The sequence below is a fragment of the Crocodylus porosus genome, unplaced genomic scaffold (genome assembly GCF_001723895.1).
Source record: "Crocodylus porosus isolate Cpor-Errol unplaced genomic scaffold, CroPor_comp1, whole genome shotgun sequence".
In the NCBI taxonomy this organism is placed as follows: domain Eukaryota; kingdom Metazoa; phylum Chordata; order Crocodylia; family Crocodylidae; genus Crocodylus; species Crocodylus porosus.
In genome coordinates this window covers 1,842,619-1,860,906 of record NW_017728943.1, presented here as the reverse complement: position 1 = coordinate 1,860,906, position 18,288 = coordinate 1,842,619, and the positions used below count along the sequence as shown (strand labels likewise).

At 43.6% G+C, this 18,288-nt stretch overlaps 1 protein-coding gene across 1 annotated transcript; it reads right to left on the bottom strand.

Annotated features, from left to right (window-relative positions):
- Positions 1-10,922: 10,922 nt before the first annotated feature.
- On the bottom strand, positions 10,923-14,122 carry NXPH3 (neurexophilin 3). Its single transcript, XM_019548417.1, has 2 exons — positions 13,500-14,122; positions 10,923-12,122 (listed from the first exon to the last, which is right to left on the bottom strand). The coding sequence occupies exons 1-2, from the start codon at positions 13,554-13,556 to the stop codon at positions 11,394-11,396; spliced, it is 786 nt and encodes a 261-aa protein (XP_019403962.1). The 5' UTR covers positions 13,557-14,122; the 3' UTR covers positions 10,923-11,393.
- Between the last annotated feature and the right edge of the window lie 4,166 nt (positions 14,123-18,288).

Here is an 18,288-nt window from a genome sequence, read left to right as displayed (position 1 = left end):
CCATATGTATAGGAAGATGTATCCAATAAGAGATTGCTGCTGGCTGAAGTGTAGCCCATGGGCTGTTTTATAGCTTAAGTGAAGTTATAATTAAAACTCAGTGGCCAAGTACATGTTGCACTGTGTAAAAACCCTGCGAAATTTTTCAGCACTCTAAGGGTTTAGTGCTTTTTCCCTCTGACCTCCAGTTTTATTTCCCTTTGTGTAGAGGAAGAATATTGATCAGTGTTTTCTGTTTGGAGATGAATCAGCCTTGATAAAGGAAGTGCTATATAAACTGGAATAGGAGTAACCTGTGGCACCTTGGCACCATTGAATCAGTAGATAGCTCTCCAGTAAGAGCAAATTTCATTTGGGAATGGACACATGTACATTTTGGAGTGGTTTCAAGAAGGAGCAGGTGCTGTATTCTAATTGTTACATGTGGACAGGCTGGGAATGACACAGATATAGCAAGACTACTCCAACTTTAACACTGCTTCATCCAATGTAAAATTGGAACAGTTTTGCTACATTTGTATCCTTCCCAGCTTATCCAGGCATAACAATTGGAATCAAACAACTGCTGCCCTTCTGAAATGTTCCCCTTCTGAAGTGGTGCCAAATTTACATGTGTCTGTACCCTTTAAGAATAGCCCATGGACTTCTGCTGGCTTTCAGAAAAAGGAATGGGGGGGAATCCACAGAGGATTTTTCTCTTTCAAAAGTGATTGGCATAGGGTCAAAACAGCCAAAGAATCATTTGGCTGGAACAGGGTCATAAGGGAGCATGCATATGCCCTTGAAGGTGAGGCATTTTTAGTAGACTGAGAGAGAGAATTTTTTCCTTATGGGAATATTTCCCAATGAGGAGGATAGATAAAAGAGGCCACTTTTTGATGCAGTTGAAAGCAAAGAGACATCTGCCATAGATCAGAAAAACTTGGCAGGTGGAAAACACACTAGTCCTCCCTTCCCTATTTGCCTTTATCCTGTATGTGGTACATCTCTATTCCCTGCGTGTTGTAGCCGCCACACTGACATGGACTTCTAGCTTGGCAGAGAACTACAGTGACAGCAAACCAATCTGCTGTCATAGATCACTTTTTTTTTGACAAGATGCATTGACTTTCCGTCTCCCACCCTGGTGAAAGACTGTAGTCGTTTTCCCGTCTCCCACCACACTACTGCACAAATGTTCACATGCTTCAGGAGCTAAAGGAATTCTCCTGCTCAAGAGCACATACAAGTCGAACTGAATTATTTAGCATATTTTTTTTAGTGCAAGCAGGTGTGCAGTATGAAACGGTTCAGGTTTGGAATCCTCTGCAGAGAAGTTAGTGCCCACAGGGATTTGAAAGAGTTGGACAAGTTTTCCATTCCTGCCCTTGTCTTGACTCCTCTGACAGCCTTTTCTTTTCAATTCTCCTTTCTTAGTATTTTTTCTTATAGACTCACCTTCTCTATTTACTTGTGATGTTTCACCTGCTGACGCATCTCTTTCTGAAGCTGTTGTAACGATCTGTTGAGCCATGACAGCATGCTTGACACTCTGTACAAACATATAAGACTGTGTGGTCCTTGTCCCAGGGGCTTTACAATTTAATTCAGATACAGACAGTGCAGTTCAAATGCAGTCCTGTATGCAAGATGCTAGTTCAACTGGAAACGGAGCACATTTTCTAGTGAGACTTGATGAAAGGTTTGGCAGGAGAACTGGTTGGTTTTTTATGTTTGCTTTGTTATGTTTTGTTTTGTTAAAGGAGGGTTTAAAAAAAAGAGGACATTCTTATATATGAAGGAGGAAGGCACTTCCAAAGGTAAGGTGGCTTGTAGAAACCCTTTTTTTCTCTCTCTCTCTTCCCCCCCCACCCCCAGCCTGATGCTCACCAACCAGTTCTCAGTTGTGTTTGAACAAGTCACATGATTGAAGCAGCAACTGGCACACAAAGCCAAAGAATATTTTATCCCTGTTAGAGAGGCAAGAAAATTTATGGGTGACTATCTTTTATTGGACCAACCAACAGGTTCAATAAATTATTTACCCACAAAAGTCCTTGCCTCTTTCGTATTTCCTGGACCAGCATAGCTACAACATCACTCCAATGCAACCTAACTATCCCTTTTTGCAATGTAATGCAGAGAAGAGACCTAAGATCCAACTAATCTGGATTCCAGTCAAACCAGTAGAGACTCATTCTGGATCATTTTGGAGCTTTGAAGATCCTCTGGATAAATCTCATTTCCAGTTGTTAAAACCTAATCCTTGGCATTGTTCTTTTTGTGTGTGTGTCTTTCTTTTTCCTTTGATTTGTCCAGCCCACGTATGTCACAAAGCTTTCTTGCAGCCTTGTTAGAAAAAGCATGCATCAGGTTGGGTGGTGGCTGCTGTCTTCTGAATTTGCTTCCAGCAACAGTACTTAAATGGGAAAATAATATGAGCAGTTACTCTCCATTAGAGCTGTGCAAAATTTTGCTGGCAGTTTTGTTTTGATGCCGTTTCGACTTATTTTGTGCTCAAAACGAAATCAAATGAATCGGAGAGCTTTGAAACAGCCTCAAAACGAAACAAAGCAAGTCAAAACATCTTGAGTTTCGAAGCTCAAACTGGGCTTGCCTGCAGGGAAACAGAAACTAAAGTAAGGGGGGAGGGAGGGGAGAAAAGGGGGGAAGGAGTGCTCTCATTATTGACTGTGTAGCTGGCCAGTGACTGTCATCCTTTCCTGAGGTCCCTTCCAATCCCAGTGCTCTGGGGGTGAGATGGAAAAACTGCATAAAAGGCAGCATTGTTTGAACTGCCCTGCTTTCTGCCTTGGTGTCAGTTGAGTGAGGGCGCACCTTAACACATGATGTCACCCTCCCATGTCATGAGTTTTTTGCCTGTCAGCAGCTAGAGGTGCAGGTCCCCAGAACCCAGACTCCCCCTGCACTGATCTCCTTGACAGCTGGCAGCACAGCAAGGCCTAGCAGGCCTGCAGTTTTCACTCCCTTGTGCCCCAAGACAGACACAGTTCGACAAGCACCCATGTCACGAGTTTTGCCTGTCAGCAGCCAGAGGTGCAGGGCCCCAGAACCCAGAAGCCCCGCATCTGTCTCCTTCAAAGCTGGCAGGCTTTGCGGCCTCAGCAGGGGCTAGCAGACCTGCAGTTTTGACCCCACTGTGGCTTACACATACACATGACATGAGTTTTTTGCTTTCAAGAATTTGAGGTGCAGTTTCCCTGAAACTACTGCACCTGTCTCCTTGAAACTAGGCAGGCTTCATGCCCTCAGAAGGGGCTACCATTCCTGAAAGATTCATCCAAATCAGGCCAGAAATGACAAAAGTTATAGGCTGCTTCGAGCTCTCCATTATAGCCTATGGACAAAACACCAAGATAGCATCAAAACAGCGAAACTGTTTAAATGAAACAGAACAGCAGTTTCAAATTGAAACGCAATTGGAAATGAAATGCTGTTCCATTGAAACACAAGTCGAAATGGAACAGTGCCGTTTCACTCAGCCCTACTCCCCATCCCGCTTCGCCAGTTTTACAGCATGCATTTATAATGTTCTTGTAAGAAAGCAAGGGGAGCCATGCTGCAATCCTGCTAGTAACAACTGTAATTATTAATAAAAGAGCACTCTCAATATTTTAGTACTGTTTAAGCCACAGTGCAAATGGTGACCAAAAGAAGAACCTGGGACATGCTTCTGAGCATCTCCTCCCCTGATGTCTTTGGGGAGGAGTAGCCAGGAAACAAAGACTTGGTTACCAGATAGGTGCTGTGTGCGGTCTGGGAATCCATCATGCAAAAAGTAAATCCTTCCTTCTCATCAGGAAGTTCTAAGCTTCGTTTCACAGAACGACATGTACAGGTTGAGATCCCTGATGGGAATAGAATGCCCTATCCCTCTGGCACTTGGCTAGATGCCATCATGCCACCGTGAAACAGCAAACACTGTGTTTCCTTAACCCTCAACTCTCATCCTTGCTATTGAAGAAATCTGCTTTGTTTCTGCAATGTCCCATCTTTCAGGTAAGTGCACATGTGGGGGGGGGTTTGTGAAGCAATGGTAGAGGTTGTTCCTTCCCTCCTGATTCTGCCCAGCCTAAATGCCCTTTGCACAGAAGGATATCCCAGAGATGGAACGATTATTTTCATAACGTGGCATTACATGTTATAGGTTCTTTCTTAGTAAACAGTGCACTTAGCCATTAATTGTAAAGAGAACAATCTGAGACCTGCTGCTGTTGGAGTGCATTTAAAACAGGGAAAGACAGTGAAGCACTGGTGCTTGTAAGAAAGCAGCTGCTGCTATGCTCTGTGGGGGAAGCAGTCATAGTTGGGGTGCAGAACTTGGCATAATTGGTGAACAAATGCAGTTGTGTTTAAACACACTCTACATTCAACATGCAACACATTTTGGGTCTGATGCATGTAAAAAAAAAAAAAAAAAAGCTATTTGGAATCTCATTGTATAATTTTCCCTTGCATCTACTTCCCATATGAGGGTCTTCAACTGCCTTGAAAACACTGAGTTACACTACAGCCCTAGTATACCTGCATTTACACCCATTTAAATAGATGGAGGTAAACCCAAAGGCAAAGTAACAGTAAAACTTGCTCAGGATCATTTGGGAAGCCTGTAGCGCAATTGGGAAGAAAGGCTAAGAATTTTCATTCTTGAACAACTCAGTGGCACTCTCCTTAAGAACAAAACTTTTACCTTAAAAGACCTTGTTTTGCCTTGATAGTGTATTGTGTGCAGTCTGTGAAAAGGAAGGCTGTTGCTCTGCTAAAGTTGGTGCTGATGAGGAGTGGAAAACTGCTATTGAGAGCAGGAAAGAGACTTCAGGTTGATGCAGAAGAAAATCATTTTGCTGAAGCAGTGATCTTGAACCAAGGTGTCACGAGACCCTATTAGGGGGCATGTGGGGTACAGCTCAATATTAGCACCGTTAGATGTGCAAGCACATGCCACCTACACATGATTCACAAGATGAACCCAGATTTCAAACAGGAATCCATAGTTAAAAGAATTCTGGAATCAGTTGGGGCTTTTCTGAGTTCTTTGCAACAGTAGAATTCCTCCATTAGTTTTAGTTTTCTGTAGTCAAAAAATGAGTTCAAGTGAAGAGCTAACATTTTTTGAGGGGCACTTTAAAACCAAGCGTGGTTGAGTGGGTAGCATGCTGGGCTGGGTATCAAGATACTGCGGTTCTTTTTTCAATCTTGCCACTAATCTGCTGTGTGACCCTGGGCAATGCACCCCACTTGGGGTGGGGGGGGCAGGGACAACACAATGAAGCCTTGATTTTTGCTGGTGTTGGGCACTACTGTAGTAACTAAATGCAAGAAACTTGTTCAGGGCTAATTTATGTCCAGACTAATAAACATGTAGACTAGAAACTGTTGGAGACTTAAAGGAAGAGAAGAAAAGAACACAAGACTTCTCCATGGACATTGACTTGGGTGAAGAAAGCCATGGTGCTGGAAGATAAATGCCTGTCTTTATAAGGGGATTGAACTTCTATTTAAATATTACATTTGTTACTTCATACATTGGATTTGTTAATAAATACACTTAAAAAAGATATGTAGACTCATTTTACCAGATAAACAAGTTATACAAATGCATTCAGAGATATCTACAACTTTTAAAATAAAAGGAAGGACGCTTTATAAGTGCACAGTTAACTTAATGGACTTCATCATACAACTTAATAGCCCCAGTGAAGTTCCCTGGCAGATGTTATGCTTAAGACATAATTAACCAGTTAATCATGTCTTTAGTAGTAACCTGGTCACACATTCATGCAATTAATGATGTGATAAAGCAGGGAATAAGCCACACAATTATTATACAAAATGTGTAATGATTTTGTGGCTGGTTCCTATCACACCTTAAATTGAACCTGTGCCCAGTGTGCTTCTGCAGCTAGGAGTGCCTATTACCTGATCAGTGCTGCCAACCTCAAGAGGACACTGAAGCTTTGAAGGGCTCTGGTGTGCTCCCAAGGCAGGGACAGTGATCAGCTGGCTGGCACTTGCAGCCATGGGTGCATGGGGAGCCTGAATTAGAACTTGCCAGTGCAGGCAGAGCCTGGGTTCATGATCCCAGTCTCCCCTCTGCCCTGTCAATAGGGCATGATCCCTGATCTCATAATCGTGCCTTCTACCATGCACATGTGGCTTGGCAGGAGACATGATTATTGGAATCAGGATCAGATCTCATTGTGCTTTTAACTGAATGTTTGTCAGTGGCCATAGAGAATGTACATGTCCACCCATGGGTAGAGCTAGAATTCTGAAGAAGGGGGTCTAGATGGTGAGTTGCATCATTGCATATAAAATGACACATTTTTCTCCAGTTAAATAGAAACTAGAAGCTTTACTAATATGGTAGGGGCATAGGGCTATATTATTCGATTTAAGATTGAAGCAACAATAACTATTGGAATGAATTTAAAAACAATCTACAAGGCTGTGAAGTGGGAACATCATTACCAGGAGCAGCTAACATTGCAGAAGAAAGGTTAGCTTGATTAGTGGAACATCAAGACCATTAAAAAGAGAGGGTCATTAACACTTGTGGAATGCAGAGTTCAGAAGGGATCAGGCAGATTACAATGAGCCATGAAATCAACTGACTCCCTCAGCACTGCCCGATTAGAAATACTGCTACCACTGCCAGGGAGTTGGTTTTAAACTTTGGATGGACCAGGAATCAGAGTGAAGTGCAAGTGCACCCTCTCCCCCTGATGGCCTCTGTATATGGCCATAGTCCTTGTGAACTAAAGGGCTGCTGAATCTTTTAGCCATTTGGTTAACTACAAAATTGTCCTTTTATTATTTTTATAAAGTACCACTAAGGAACCAACGTGGAGGATCCCCACCTCCAATGAACTGTACCAATACATGCTAAGAGGATAGCATCTCCCTCTGACTTACAATGGGCAGCCATGATGGTGGCTGTATTAGATTTTTCTCAAAGAAATATGAATTATAATAAGCAAAACCCTTTAGCTACTTAGGACTTTAAAAGGTTTAATGTGACACAAGCACAACCCCTTCTTTAGGTCTAGCAATTGGTGTAGCTCAGCTGCACAAATTTTGAATTTCAGCGCATAGAAAAACCTTATTTTCTGGAGTGGAAAAAGTGCTTCTGTCCTTAAGCTGCTTTGAGTTTCTACCAAACTGTCCTCACACTTAAACCAAAAAATCCTACCTTATGCTGACAGTCTATGGGAACTTTATACTCTCAGTCATTTTCCCCACCAGAAATACCCAACTGAAGTGTTGCAAATGCTTAGAAGTCATGAATTGTACCCCCCTCTACAAAAAATCATATTAGTTTAAAGATCATTAGTCTTTTAAACATAAATTTGGGCAGCTCCTTTGAATATTGGTGTCAGAGTCTTTTTAGGGCATGTGTTCAAGCTGTTCTTTGCAACCATGAGGGTACTGTTATCTCTTTCCATTTTTAACTGAAATCAAAATTACTGCAGCAGCCAGGGCTGAGAGAGAAGATCTTGTAAAACTTCTGATAAGTATCTTAAGAATTGGCACTTTTTAACTTTAGTGTTATAAAAAGAAGTTGTCATGTTAATTGTAATGCTTGTGGCAATAACCTTTGTTACTTATTAATTTGTAACAAAGCTGTTTATTCATAAACTTCTATCTCATTCAAAATCTAAAAGTCCTGCTGTAATATTTTGAGAATGTTGATATTATATGAAAGGTTTCACTAAAACTGTCTTGCAATACTCTACGTGAGGTTTCAAGATATTCTGTATCTTCTTTAGGGGTTGGAGTCTGCCGTTCTCATGCTAAGAAGCATCTTTGTGACCAGTCCCACTGAAATCAATTAGACTGCTAAAGGGGTAAAGTACTACTGGTGTATACAGTTGAGGGGGACAAATAATTCTTTTAATGCTGCAAGTGTTTGGTTGCTTCTGTTTTTTGGATATAGTCTGTGGAATAAGCTGACTTGAGAGAAAAGGGAAGAAGCTAAGTGCACTTGACCAGATGACAACAACAAAGGAGAGAGAATCATTTGGGTATAGGATCTGAACAACCAGTGAAGGAGATCAATTTGGGGTCTACTTTTAGGCTGTTACTCTGGGAAATAATTAGGAGAAAAGGGTTTAAATTAACAAATAATCATTTAGACTGGATATGAAGAGAGGGAAAATGGCCTGACTACAAGACCTATTGCCTTACAAGGGGAATTGTGAAAGCCAGCTGAAACGACAGAATGAAACCAATGAGAAGGGAATAGACCAGAGGACTGGATGTTGATGATGATCTCCAGCTCAAATTTCTGTGATTCCATCTAATTGCTTTTACTCGGAGACAGGTGTTGCTTTTGAATTCCATAACTAAATTTGACTCGTTTCCCAGTAGTTTTTGGAGGGGGAGAGTTCTTGACTTTCTTTTTTGCTGCTCTGGATTACACAGATTGGCTGGTTTTGTTTTCCCCTGGAGATCCCATAGCATGGGCAGCTGTAAAAGTGACGTTAACAGTAAAACATTCATACAGGCTGGGTTTCTGAATGTGCAAAAGCATGGGTTAGTGATGCAGAGCTTTGAGTATCATTAAATTTAAATTAGAATTTTTTTTGTGGGGAAGGGAGAAAGTTTATTAATGAACTAGGGAGAAAATTCACAGATACTTACTGGTACAGTTCATCATCGTGGCAATTAGCAGTTGCAATCAAGGCTGTTTTCTTCCTTGGACATAAACATCAGCTGGCACTGAATTAAGTTATTCTAGATGGTAGTATTCTGTGTTTTATAAGCTGAGATTGGATAGTTCTTTACAAAAATGTCCTGTAAATAGTCTTATGATTTTTTTTTAATTCCCCTTGCTGTATGTCCTGCATTTCACATTGCTTTCCACTGTTAATAATAATTGAAGTTTGCTTCCTCTACATGTATTTAAATCAGAGTTCCAATCACAAGAGTTGGACTTGCCTAGTCAGGAAGCAGAAACAATACTGTGTAGTTATCTCCCTTACATAACTTAGTTTGTATCGTAAGCCCAAGAGTAAATAATTGCAAAACAGAGCTAAATAAATTCAGAATAAACCTCAATCTATTCTTAGAAACTTTGGTGAACAGATGGTGAAATTTTGTTGAATAAATTTGTTACAAAGGATCATGAACAGATCTAGTTGTAACAAAGCGGGGCAAGCCAGATAGATAATGGAACCTGTATTTAGCTTACATCTTTTCTATTGTTTGCCCTTTAGCTTAGTGAAATTCTCTCTTCCAAGTGTCTTATGTTGCTTGGCTAGTTAGAATCCTCTCCTTCCAATCGACAATAATGGACAGTGCCGGTCTCCTAGTAACCACTGGCCTGCCATATCACTTTCTAAATGCTGTTTCCTTTATAGCCTAGTTGTTTGTTCCTCTGGCTCTTAAAATTGCCATTTAATTCTCCAAATGATCAACTTCTTATGGTTTTGCTTTTATTTTTGTTTGCTTGTGGTGGGAGAAAAGTGTTTAACATATTTCTTTTTAAAGGAAGCTGAAACTTCGGGGGTGAGGGCAAGGGGTGGGGGATAATCCTTGTTCAACATGAACTAAGAGAGCTTTTCAAAACACTGAACTTGCCTAAACAAAAACTCCAATGTACCTGATTACAAAACCTGCCTTAAGTGTCATTTAATTTTAATGCATAACTAACCTACATAATGAGTGTTGTTTAGAACTTGGATGGGATAAAGTCTTGTAACCCAACACAATGCTGGGCAGCTGTGAAATCTTCAAGAAATAAAGGTAGGCTTCTGGGGGTGAGGACAAGTTTTGCCTCTTTAAAAGAATTACTATGTGCATGGGCAGACAAAGTAAGAGCCTGTTCTAACATACATGAAAAGAAAGAGATCTGAGGTTAGGAATGCTAAATTCGTAATTCAAAATGCACCCCTCTGCAGAGAAATAGCAACCTACCTGACTTTAAAGTTCAGCAGTTCAAGTCCCAGTCTTCATAAAAAAAGTAGATCTGTGGCTTAAATATTAGAGTAAGTGAGTGTAGCTGAAGAATCTGAATAGAACAGAGTAGGCATGTTGTAGGGTTGAGAGGGCATGAATTTTGTACCTTATTTATCTACCAAGGATTTTTTTTCTTTAACCAGAGAAAAGACATTGCAGAGATGAGTTTTTTTTTTTTATTTAAAAATAACTATTAAAAAAAAACCAAACACCTGACTTTCCTTCATAGCACTGGGGAAACTTTATTCTCCATTTCAAGGACAGCATCTTTTTTTTTTAAAGTAAAATTTAAATAATACAGTCAGAGCTTTACTTTATACACACACATACACACGCACGCCCCCTTTTCACCAAAGAAATACAGAAACTACAGAGTATTTTGGGCTAAGAAGGAGAAATGGACCTGAATGCTGAATAGAAGAAGATCGGCTACAGAGAAAAAGAGAGAGAGAAATGAACAGGAAGAATGGGGGATACTGACATGACAGAGAGCAGAAGGTACAGGACGCAGATGGGAGGGAGAGAACAGGAGTGATAAGGGGTATAGTTGTGAAATGAAGGGAAGGCATGAATCATATACTGCGTCAGCATATTTGACAGATTTGACCAGAGTTTCTTTATCTGTAAATCCATAGTTCTGAGATTCAGCAAAATCTCCAGATGCTCAGAGTGGCCGAGAGTCCCTGAAAACCTTGTGGTGAGAAGAGCTGTTATTTCACCTTGACTTGACAACATCAATAACATAATCTAGTGTTCCTTTTCCCTTTACTGCCCACTGAGTCGGAGGACCCTCCAACACGTGTGTGTTTCTGAGCCCTTAATGCTTAGTCTCTGGACATACTTGCACCCAAATCTGTATTAGACATGTGAGACCCCATACTCAACTCCGGCTCATACTTCTGTAGAGTATATTGGTAATTAGCCAATGATGTCTTACAGCCATCTTTAATGAACTATTACAAGTCCATTAATGTCCTTATCTTCATAGAGATCTCTTGTTCTTGATCTGGGCCACAGTGTTTTCTTTTTTCCTTTTCCTTGTCTGTCAGCATACTTCTCTTGACCTCTTTACCCAATATCCAGACTTCCGTTTCGTGACAATATGACCTAGATCCAGGCAAGTATTCTTGTACTGAGAAACCTGAATCCCAGTCGTGTTCCATGTTCTATTTATCTGTAGCCTAGATCCGGGCCCTGCTCCCATATGTTAGTTTCTAAAGACCATGGATCTGGGTCAGGTTTAGAAATGCCAGTACCCTCAATCTATTACTCCTTTCCCTAACACTCAGGCTTTTAGGGAGAATAGGTACTCTTCTTCCTCCTGTTTGCATCAGAACTCTGGTTTCTAGAGAACCCTGTACTCCAATTCTGCTTGCAAAACATTCCCCACAGTACAACAGTCTCTGGGCCATCCCTGAGATGGAAAAAGTTTATCATCCAGAGGGGTAATAAGGTACATCACTATGGTAGTTATAGTCAGGACACACCTTCTGCACTAGCCTGTAGTCTATGCTGTAAAAGGTGATGTAGATGCAGATGACTTTGAAGGGCTTAGAGCAGACCCAGGAGACATGACTCTGGGTGTGCTCATAGTAGCAAGTTTTGGAGGGGTCATAGGTACAGAGTGTGGTTTTCTTGGCACGATCCACTTTCTCATATTCCACTCGGCAGTTGAAGACCTTGGATTCTTTGGCCTCGATGAATATCTGCTGCTCAAGGTCAAATTCCACTGCTTTGGTTGGAGGGACAAGGCTGACAGAGATATTTCCCTGCCCAGTGGAGTTGTGCCGGAAGAAGACATTGACTGTGCCATTGCCATGATCAACAACTTTCCCAGTAATCAAGAGGTTTAGCTTCACTGTCTTGATATTGGAATAAAAATCCCCCCAGCCAAAAATTTTCTTAAACTTGCCTGTATTTGTCACAGAGTCCCTGCGTCCTCTAGCATGTGGATCCCGGTCTAGCTCAGATGCATTGTCCAGCATTTCCCAGAATTTCTGTGAACCTGAGACCAGCTCCAGGAGAGTAGAGTTCTGAAATAAGGCTTGAGCTAATTGGGGCAGCTCTTGCCGAAGTCCCTTCTTCTGCACTTGGGATCTGTCTTGGGCATCAGGTTCACCTTGCTCTGAATCCTCCCCTAGATCATCTTGTCCACAGATCACCTGAAGAGAACAATGGGAGAGAATGAGAGGTAGATTCCTTCTCCTTCTACCCATTCTTACTCTCCACTGCCTTTCTACTTCTCTAGAGATGTCATCACTTCTCTCATCTTTTCCTCTTTCTCATCCTTTTCCTTTCTGCTTGTACACCTTTCTTTTCTCTCAATCTTCTCTTCATGCTTGGAATCACCTTCCACAAAACCCATTCTCTCTCTCGCTCGCTCTTTCCCCTCTCTATCATCCTCCTTTCATTCTGCACTGAACGACTGGTTTTCCCTAGGGGGAGACTGGGAGTTCCTATGCCTTCATTAATAGTACAGTCCAGTCCTTGCACCTTTTGGAAATGTCAGGTGAACTGCCTGGGGTAGAGCAACTCCTACCGCAGGGACCTCTATTCAAAGGTCAAGAAAGTGGGGAAGCAGAAGGAAGAAGGGGATTGTAGGGGTCAACTGGAAGTAACTCTAATGACTGAACATAAGCTGCAATAAAAATACTAGCCTCAGGGCCTTGCTCCCTGTACCTACCCCCGTGCTGAGGGGTGGCCTAACATTACTGACTGACCAGCCCCTACCTGCTCACTTTTCTGGGCTGGAGCCACTATGGCAGGGCACAGGGATAGGTGGAAGCAGGGACAGCTGTGCCAAGTGATGGCAGAAGCAAATGCCCAGCCCTTGCACACCAAGACCCATACCTCTGCCAGGGCTGGTGCCCCTTGCCTCCCCCTCTGCTGCGAGATCTGCCTGCAGTTCTGAGAGCGAGTCCCTATGGCCCCCTGGCACTGGGGGACGAGCATTAGCTTGCACCTGCCTTGGGGACTATGTGGCACGGGGGTGAAAGGGCGGGCAAGGGCTGTGCGGCTACGGGGGGCACAGCGCACTCAGAGAACAGCTGGACAGGGTCGAGGCAGGGACTGCGGATGCAGGTCCCCCTCACCGTGGGGTGGGGGGAGCAGTATTTCGTGGTGATTTCGGACCTTCTCCGTTTGCTCGGCTTTAAAGGCTCGCTGGGCACAGGGGGATCCCGGCCAAGGTCAGCTCAGCCGCAGCCCTCCCGGATCTCCTCCCACCTCGGCTTGCTCCGGCCAGGGGCCACCTCCCGCGGCCGCTTGCAGCTGGGGGAGCCCGGGGGCATTCGCGGGGCGATCGGAGCGGGGGAGAGGAGTCCTCTAAGCCCCAAGACTTGAGCGGGAGCTGTGTCCTCCTCCCTCCTTCCCTGCCACCGCACGGCTGCAACATCCCAGAAGTTTGGGGCGGCTCTTTATTTACTGGGGGGGGGGAGGGAGTACGATTCTTAAGGGATCATCGGTGCACTTTAAAGCAGCCGCCCTCCTCTCGCCTCCCGACCCCGCCGGGCCAGGGCTTGGGCCCGCCGGTCACTCACCAGCAGATGGATGCTTCCCTGGATGAGGAAGACGAAGCAGCCCCGAGTCAGCTGCATCTTCAGCCGGTGCCTGTCTTCCTTCCCCCTCGGTGCCTGCAATGGGGGTGGGGGGGAGGGAGGGCTGGGGAAAGGGGCTCGGTCCTCTTATAATCTAGGCTCCTGGCTCCTACGACCCCCCCATCCCTGGATCCGCCTGGCAACTCCCATCCAGATGTGCGGCTGGCCGGCTGCTCCCGCCCCTTCCCCGGCTTTCACCTGCTGCTGCCGCGGGCTTGCTCCCTCCGCGTCCCTTTGGAGGAGACTCGAGGAAACTCTCTGCCCCTGTCCCTGTCCCTTCCCCTCGCCCCGTTAGCTCCCTCCCCCTGGCAGGTACCGTGATCTGAGCAGCACCTCCAGGCTTAACCCTCTCCTGCCTTGCAGGGCTCTCCCCACCACCAGCCTGGCCCGGGGAGCAGGGCTTTGGGCGCTCGGGGAGGTCTCTGCGGAGAAAGCTTCCCAGATGTGATGGGAGAGCAGAGACTCATCAGTGCCTCACACTTCTGGAGGACGGTAGGGGTCAGCGGGAAGGAGAATCCGGGAAAGGCTCAGGAGCCAAAGATCACCTTCCTCCAGGTGGCAAGGGGAGAAGACCCTCATTTGGGGAGGGCAAACCCCAACTGGCTGATTTTTATCAGGACCTACAGCCAGCATAATCCTATTTTTTGTAGTGCCTTTTTTTCCCTCCACCCTACATAGCCTTTACAAGGCACCAAGCCTGAGAAACTTCTGTCTCCTGGGCTCTCTTGCCTCCTGGGTTTTGCTTATGCAGAGTAAGCATTTCGTTTTTCCAGACCCTGCTTTATTTTGATGTTATATTAACTCAGAATTAAAAGTAGCTACATAATACTGTATACAGCCTATCCATGTTTTGAGGTTTTTTTAAAGAAACAGATCTCCTTAATTACTCTTGGTCAACAAAGAGATGATTATGAGAGTTAGATAAGCTAGTTCCTTGACTGTTATTTGTTGGAATACCTCAGATCGCTATGGTAGAGGCTGGTATCGTTATCTCCATTTTGCAGATAGAGAAGCAGAGAGTAGTGAAGTAACTTGCCTGTATAGGTCAGTGGCAGAACTCGTGTCCTGAGTGCTCCATCCACGAGACTGCTCCGCATCCCTAAGACACTGCCAAAGATCAATAATCCCACTGGAGTTCTCTCCTTTTTTTGTACTCTCATTAATTTCCAAGTGCTCATGAATCAGGTAAAAAAAAGTCAGACCTTGCAGTCCTATAGTTTAGCAAACTACTGTACAGATCAGGGAAAGGCACAAATTCCAAAGACACAAAGCAGTAATGAAGAACACCTTGCAAACAGCCCCATCTTTCTGACAAAGGAACTCTAACCACATCTGTGCCTTTGACCACATCTGTGTGGTCCGATAGGAGCACAGAAGCAGTCTCTCTAATAGGTAGGTCCTTGGCTGCTTGGTTTGGTATGAAACCTAAAGGATAAAGATGTGAAGTCTTTGGCTGATGCTGAGAGGCTGCTCCTGCTGTAGCATGCACTTGTATAACTTTGTGGGGGTTTCCTAAAATGAAAATAAGGAAAATGCTCTACCCTCTTGCTGCCTAGGAAGTTGCATTGGGGATTTAATTTCCCTGTTGCTAGTGTTTATTATAGTGACAACTTGTCATAGCAGTTTTGTCCCTGGTGCTACACCTTTGTGCCGTTTGTACACACTAAACATTGGGATCTATTTGGAGAGAAAAGGGAGGGAGGTCCCCAAAGGAGGGGGAAGATTTGTGAGAGAGGATCCAAGCAGATAGAACAAGGATGAGTCTCAGGCTGGGTGGAAGCTTGTGTGTGGCAAAAGCTGTAAAGCTGCAGAACATTCATCCAAGAAAAAAGTAGAAGTGCCAGTCCTTGGGCTGTTTAAAACCAAACTCAACACAACTGGGGGAAACACAAGGCAGGAAATGATTGTCACAGCCCTGGAAGAGTATACTGGATACCCTTATGGTCTGCATGTCTCTACATACCATGATTCTTGAAAAAGAGCTGAACAGAATTTCTGAATGTTTGCATCCTGTATTTTACGTTGCTGCAAGATCCCATACCTCCTGCATAGCCTTTCAGATTAATCTACCCATTAAAACTCAAGGGAAAGTACAAGTCTGACATTCTCTTTCTTCATCTGACCTCTTTGGTTTGTTAGTTCTGGACTGTTAATGTCCTTGAGAAAAGAGACTGGCTTCAGCTGTGAGCTGAGGCAAAGCTGAGTTCAATACAGGCCAAGAATAGGAGGACTCAGATAAAAGTGGCTTCCAGCCACTTTTGGGGCTTCACAGGGATTTTGTAGGAAGCTGGAGTGGCAAAAACAGAGCAAGTCTAAGAGTGTTCTAATTTAGCTGTGGCTCCCTACGGAGCTACCCTGCCTTCCAGTATGGCCTATGTCTTGGCATGCCGCCATTCTACCCTGATCCAACCCTGGCCTGTTTTAGATGCGCTATTGGACCTGAACCTACATGAGGGCGGGGGCTGCAAAGGAGAGCAGCTTGGAGCCTTCCGCCAGCAAATCTCCCTGAATGCAGAGAATGTACTTTGAAGGTCCCAGTTAAGCGCTGAGTCACCATACTGGGGCCATGCTGGAAGCTGGAAATCAATCTGAGCTTGCTCATATCTCTGTGCAGTATTGAGCAAGCAACTGGAGCTTGATCAATTAAAAATAGAATCCTGGAGGGTAATATTCTGTGCCAGCTGACTTAGACAGAAGCCTTTTGAACACTGGCAAATATGCTCCCAGAGTTGTAAAATTTAATTGGATTGGATGTGGGTAGAGCAGTAACAAAAATACCCGTCACCACTTTTAGCAAATCTAACTAACCTTTCCACCTGCTGCTCTTTCCCCTGTGAGACTCCCAGGAGTGACAATGCAGAAGGCTTTGGAAAGGTCCCCTGGTGAATAGGAAGAGCTGGTGCAATGTTACATCACGAATCATTTCACCTGTTGTGTTTGGAGAGCTGCAGCACGGAGGCCTTAAGCTTCACAGAAATGATGGTCGCACAGATCACAATTAATTGGTGCTATGGCGTTTGCTTCAACCTGTTTATCTGATTCAGATCTGCAGCACCACCTGCTGAGTGGTCCAGAGATTTTCTGGGATTAATTCTGCTTGATTTCTCTAGTGATTAGTAATTCTGGGTGCAAATTTTCTTGCCTGGTTTCTACAGAAAGGTAATTAATTCTTCCCTTTTCCTCCTGTATGCATTTAGCCTCATAGGGCCTTTATCTCCATCACAGAAGATATGTTCAGGATGAATACAATTGTAGAAGCTAAAGATGGAGAATCTGTGTTACAACGGGCAGCACGATCTATGGTTGGGATGTTGGACTGGAACTTGGGAGCTCTGGGTTCTTTTCTAAAGCTCTGCTATTGACTTTTGGTGTGGCCTTGGGTAAGTCACTTCTAATCTGTGTATCTCTTTCTCCTTCTGCCATTTTCCTGGCATGTCTGTTTTGCCTAGTTCTCTCTTCAGGGCATGAAATATCATTTATGTGTTTGTACAGTGCCAAGGTGTACAGTCCCAAATGCTGTTGGAACTAATATAAATCATCATCATCACCATTACCACCCAGTCCATGTCACTGGGGACAGTGCATGTTCACAGTGCTGCGTTGCTAGTATTTTGGTAGAAGGCACCTTATAGACTAACAAAATCAGAGCTGTATAGCATATGCTTTTGTAAGTCCACTGCTTATGAAAATGTATGCTATGTGTCTCTAATTTAGTTAGTTTATAAGGTGCAATTTAGTTAGTCTGTAAGGTACTCTACTTTCTCCCTGACTTCAGACTAATATGGCTAACTACCTCTCTCTAGTATTTTGGGCAGTCTGCCTTTACATGTCCCAAGTGACTGGATCTTTCTAATGGGATATTGTTGTGTCATGTAGACTACCTTCTCTTAAGGCCTGGACTGTTGGACAGTGGCCAAATGATTAGTGTTGATTTGATTTAAAATAGGAAGAACTTCAAGTTTTCCTGTTGTCTGCTGGAAATGCCACTTTTTCATAGACAACACACATTTTTCCATCAAAACCAGCTGCTGAAAATGTTAATGTGCATTATATATGAGAAATATGGTAAGAACAATTTCTGTCAGTTGGGAGCAAAAGTAAAAGTAAAACCTGCACTGCACTTGCAGAAAGCAAACAGTGAGCAACTGCACATATTATATTCTGTGCCATGTTGTACGTGAGAAAATATGGTCCTTCTTTGCTGTTGCAGCATCATGGTTATGCTTTGTGACCAGCAAGGGGTCACAGCAACAGCACAAGTTCTGGGAGACAAATGAGGACTTAAGAAGTATTGTAGCAGACAACAGTGGCAGGTTGATGACAATATTTCAGTCATCAGCCGTTAAAAAAGGGTTTTTTATTGTTGTGTTGACTGTTGCAGAGTCCTCCAGCTGTGGTTTTTCTTTTCTGGGTTTTTACTGCCCTCTAGTGGATACATTTTGCTGGGAAATTTGAACTCTGCTTTGGTTAAGAGACTGCGTTGTAAGAGACTGGCCATCACCTTAGTCCTCATGAAGAACAGACAGGAAAATTAGCCTGTTTATAGACAAAGACAACCCGCAAGTCTCTGCTGGAGTTTTCAATAGAAAAAGAGAAACGAATCCAAAGATTGATGCTCTTCTTCAGTTTTACTTTATGATTCATAGCTTTTAATTTAGGAAATCTTTGTAATGAGGTGGTATGAATCCTAGCAACATTTTTTAAAAAATGGAGGGATATCAGAAAAAAAGTT